The 5,117-nt window shown below is 32.5% G+C and overlaps 1 protein-coding gene across 1 annotated transcript; it reads right to left on the bottom strand.

The window, feature by feature from the left end:
• Positions 1-2,107: 2,107 nt before the first annotated feature.
• Positions 2,108-4,593, bottom strand: LOC104815220 (pre-mRNA-splicing factor 38B). Its single transcript, XM_010543537.2, has 4 exons — positions 4,491-4,593; positions 3,456-3,702; positions 2,899-2,947; positions 2,108-2,785 (listed from the first exon to the last, which is right to left on the bottom strand). The coding sequence occupies exons 1-4, from the start codon at positions 4,556-4,558 to the stop codon at positions 2,262-2,264; spliced, it is 888 nt and encodes a 295-aa protein (XP_010541839.1). The 5' UTR covers positions 4,559-4,593; the 3' UTR covers positions 2,108-2,261.
• Positions 4,594-5,117: the final 524 nt, after the last annotated feature.

Raw genomic sequence — 5,117 nt, forward strand, 5'->3', positions numbered from 1 at the left:
AGTTTATTAGTTGTTAGATTAGAGAATTTCTATGTAAGAATTAATTTTGGATTACACGATATTTCTATTTAATTCAGTTTATTGAGTTATTTTTAATATTTTTGATCTTATTGATCATTTTATTGAATGATTGTTAGTTTTATAGTTTTTATTATGCACTTTTAGTTAGTTTATCGTAGTACCATGTCGGAAAACCAATAAATCTAGTGGTTGTATTTGTCTAAAGGTGAGAAGTTTTAAAACTCATGTTATTCTATCCAAACAAGTCAAGACGATAACAACAGTGATTACAAAGGTCTTCAACAATAGTTTGGAAAATGTATCTTAATCTTTTGTTTCCAAAGCAGAAATGGAGAAGGTATTGTTTGTATTCCATTGTTGTTATAGATTTTGCACGAAAATTATTTTATGATATTATTGTGGATTTGGAGCCTATGAACAATTTAAGTTCAATTCATTTTTTTTATCTTATACTTTTGTTTATGCATTGGTTTTACAGATTAAGATAATTCAAGAATTAAATCGTTCAAATATAAAGTGAAAAGCTCTAAGGTAATACACCTTTTTAGACAATTTAATCTTTGAATGTTAAAAATATCGAAGAAGGGAAACGAAAAATACGACCCCAAGAAATCGACTAAGCGTTTTTAATCTTTGTGAGTAGTCTACCAGTTATAGATTAGAGATTTTCTATGTAAGATGCTTAATTTTGGATTACACGATATCTCTATTTAATTCGGTTTATTGAGTTATTTTTAATACTTTTGATCTTACTGGTCATTGGATTGACTGATTATTAGTTTTATAATTTTTATTATGTATTTTTGCTTAGTCATTCTACCATCATCATTTATCTCTAAACCGAGTTCCGAATAGAAACTGTAGTTCGATTGTTTACTTTTTTACTGTGTTTATCCCTAGTTATTGCACATAAATCGTATACTTGCGATATTTACGTCTAGATTAAAATTAAAAATAGATTAGATCGACATTAGGGATACAAAAAAGAGAGGTTACTACAATCTTTTGTGATAATATATTGGTTCTTACTACTACCAACAACATAGGACAAAATATATCAATATCAACTAGTTATCTTGCCAAACAATAGAAAACAATAGTATTATTTTCTTACTTTATTCATATTATCATTATAAAATTATCTAAATGTTATTTTTATTTTGGAGTCCAAATGTTTCAAAAATAAATATGTGATGAATAATTGTGAAATGTGTATTAGACTTTTATTTATATTGTAATGTTGAATATAATAGGTATAAGAAATGTATAGTACAAAAGAAATGATTTAGTTAGAGTTGGTATAAATAAATTATTTTGTAAAACATTTGTTTCATACACCAATTCTAAACAATTTTAAACGAATTTTTTTTTTCCCTTCTTTCACTTTTTTATGATAAGAGAATCCATAATTACTAGGTGGGATCTATCGATATGCCGGTTATATATACTTTTTATTATCTTATTATAATATTTATTGATATAAATTTAATTAAAAAATAATATAAATTATTCATTCAATGAAAAAATATAGTTTACTAGTTTATTTTATAATATGAAATTATACTTTCCACGTATATTGATGTTTTATTATAAATTCTTCATAATTATAATTTCTAATTTATCTATTATTATTTTATAAATAAATAAATCTTGATTAACAATACATACTACTAAAAATTATTATATTTTATTAATTTTTTCTTATCATCTCATTTTAGATTAATCATTTTTATCATAATTTTTTATAATTATATTTTCTACTTTATCTATTACTATTTTATAAATAAATAAATCTAATTTAAAATAATAATAAACTTTAAAAATAATTATATGTTATTAAATTTTTCGTCTCATTTCATTTTGAATGATTCGTTTTTCGATTATAACGATTTTAAAAGTTCGTCGTATAATTCTATTACAATTTTTTATAACCAATCAAAAATTAAAAAAACATCCATGTAAGATTCATTGCCATTTCGGCAAGTATACACTTTTGAATTTGGCCAAATAGTTTTAGAGTCTAGCATTAGTCTAATATATATATAGAGAGAGAGAGGAAATTAGAAAACCAGGCAAATCAAGACCAGATAAAAACAGGATCATAAGAAACCACATGAAAACCCCACCGTGAAGCCACCCAAATTCCAGAAATATCAAACTTCAAAATGATACAGGGAAGAAAATAATAATCTTTAATCCATCAAGATGATATATGTATAAAACTTACCTGCAATGCATCTTCAAGAAGACAACAAAGCTTCGAGCTTTGCGATCTGTTCTTCCTCGTTCCGCTTAGGAGGACTCTTGTTAGCCTCGTCGAAAAGATCATGCTCCCACTTCTTCTCTTCTCTCCACTGCCCGTTTCCCCGAAACCCTCCTCCTCCTCTCCCATCGTTGAATCTTTCTCTGTTGTTTCCCGCATAGCTCGGCCTGTTCCATGTCCTGTCTCTTCCCCCTCCCATGGGCGGTCTCCATGGTCGCCTCTCGTTCCTCCTTTCAGTCCGTATATCGCCCCGATCATGCTGATTTTCTTTTCCATGTTCAATTTCTTCCGTTCTATTTGTATTTCCGGATTCCTCTCGGGTCTTCTTCTCTCTGAACGCAGGTCGTTTTCTCGCGGGTTGGGATTGGTTATCTTCTTCCTTCTCTTGGAACTTGTCGTGTCTCCACATGCTCTCCTCTCTATCTCTACGTTGTCGTGATCGCTCCTCATCTAAAGGCCTTCGTTGCATCTGATCTCTGCCGCTTCTCCACCATCCTCTCTCTTCAAAAAAAAAACACAGAAGAATTATGCATATATATCTCCATATAATCATCATGCCAAGTTTAAAAACGAATGGAAAGAAAAGACCGAGATGCTTTGGGGGAAAGAATTACCTGCAGGTGCTCTCCTGTCGCCTTTTCCAGAACCACCACGTTCATCATGCTGTTACAAGACATTCACAGGCAAGCCTAAGATTACATAGAAGCAGAGCATTGGAAGGCATGAGACTGTATACACGAATTCCATTACATTAGCCTAGAAAGGGTTCACATTCACTCAGTGAATAACAATAAACCGAACTTCAAATTAAGCTATAAAATATTATAATAAAAAAGAATATTCCAGATATATTCAAAATTCAAGGGAATATGCACTTCGGCAGAACATGTGGATAGATGAATGAACTAATAGCAAAGCTGCAAACCAGAGAAGCAGCATTACCGGTTGGGTTTATTACCATTGCCCAACCCGCAGAAATCAAAACCCGAACCAGAAACAGTGTTATCAAATGGCCGCCATGGCGTTATGACGTGGACTGTTTTCAAGATTCCGCCATGGTGGGTTATGGCGGATGACATGACAGGAAAGGAAAGAACACCGGAATAGCGACAAAGAGTGGATCATAGGATGGAGTATAATGCACATATGAATATTATACAGCTTCTGTAACCTGATAATGTGGTCGAGCTCGAGGCGCTTCTGACCGATTGGGAGAGCGTTTGGTCATTTCTTGATGCCCATTGTGTTTTTTCTCGGCATCTTTGCTCAAAGCATGAGCGTCAGATTCGAGAGGTGCGGCATCTCGAAGGTGCCTATGCGGTTTCTTCTCTGCATCAGTAACATCTGTCACATCCAAATCGTTCTTACTCAGGACTCGTTCCGCTTCGGGTTTTCCATCCCTCCTAGACCTCTTAGGGCTGAACACAAACAAGTAAAACACTGCAGATATTATAATTGAAAGCATTGAGAAAGGAATTGAATGGTTACTATTCAAACTCAAAGCAAACTCATCGAAACTTAAAACGAAGGGGTCATGGATTGGCTAACGCTTACTCGAGAGCTGAATAGAGAACAGAAAATGAAACGAACAATTACTGTCACGGTTTGGGTTCGGATTTTCGGTTATAAAAACATCATGACCATTAGGTTTATATATCGAATTCGGATTGCTTACGGTTATGTGTTCATTTTCCACAACACATCACAACATTGTGTGACTAGATTTCTTGACAGGAGCCACATAGAATGCATCACTAAGCACTTGCTCTTCTTTGGATTGAGCTTTCTAGGGTTCATACTTCATTTCCATTCTCAGCCTTAGTCATTTCACCATCCTCTCCAAAATCACCCAACTTTACAAACGGAACGCAAACCAATCAAACGCATAGATTCCCAGTAGCTCTATGAGGTGAAATTTTGAATCAAATTCCTCAAAAATCATAGTGAGGTACATCAATCCTCGATCATCCAACAAGCCGAACACAAAAAGCACACCAGTTTCCACTACAATGCGCCTGCATTTCTATTTCTTAACCAAAATACACGAAAATTCATCGTACCCACTACGAATTTACTTAGTTTATCGTCAAATTTAAGTTAAATGGACCCAGAATGAGGAGGAAGAACATCAAATAAAAAAACTCCCAACTGAAGAAAATCACTGGAATTTCTCGTAACCCGAAGGTCATAGAACAGAAAAGCAGACCTGGGTTCACGATCGACTCTGGAGCTTTGGCGTTTCGTGTCGGAATCCCTGCCCTCTCTTCGTGACATCTTGTTTTTCCCCTTCTCTCGGGATAATCAGGAAGTTTTAGGGCTTAGTACTTGTAACTTTCTCCCTCCACTTTTTATCAAATTTCGCCGTGGGATGTCATTTTCAAGGAAATTACAGATAACGTCTTATATTTCTTAAACTATTTGTAAAGCCCAAACTTTTAATAAGCACAAAGTTCAATAATAATCATTTTGGATTTGTTTTTTATTTTTTTATCAAATAATTTTAGATTTAACCATCAAAATTATAAATTTATCAATTAAATTCATTATATAAAACGATTTTCTCATTTTTTTACTCTATACATATACATATATTTTAAAAAATTATTATCGAATTATGTTTTCACATTAATCGTTTTTCTTCGATCATAGTTCTTTATTTCTTCAAAAATAGTGGAAGAAAATAGCTCCAGCTAAGGTTTGGTTTGTGAATCTAGTCTCGAATCGTATAGAACTTATTGATTTTTTTTTGTTTGATTTTGTTTTATGTGAAATAATTTTAATAATTAAATCTATTCTTATTTATATGGAGATATGTGACTTTAAGCTATTACAC

The sequence above is a fragment of the Tarenaya hassleriana genome, unplaced genomic scaffold (assembly GCF_000463585.1).
Source record: "Tarenaya hassleriana unplaced genomic scaffold, ASM46358v1 Cleome23, whole genome shotgun sequence".
Classification (NCBI taxonomy): Eukaryota; Viridiplantae; Streptophyta; class Magnoliopsida; order Brassicales; family Cleomaceae; genus Tarenaya; species Tarenaya hassleriana.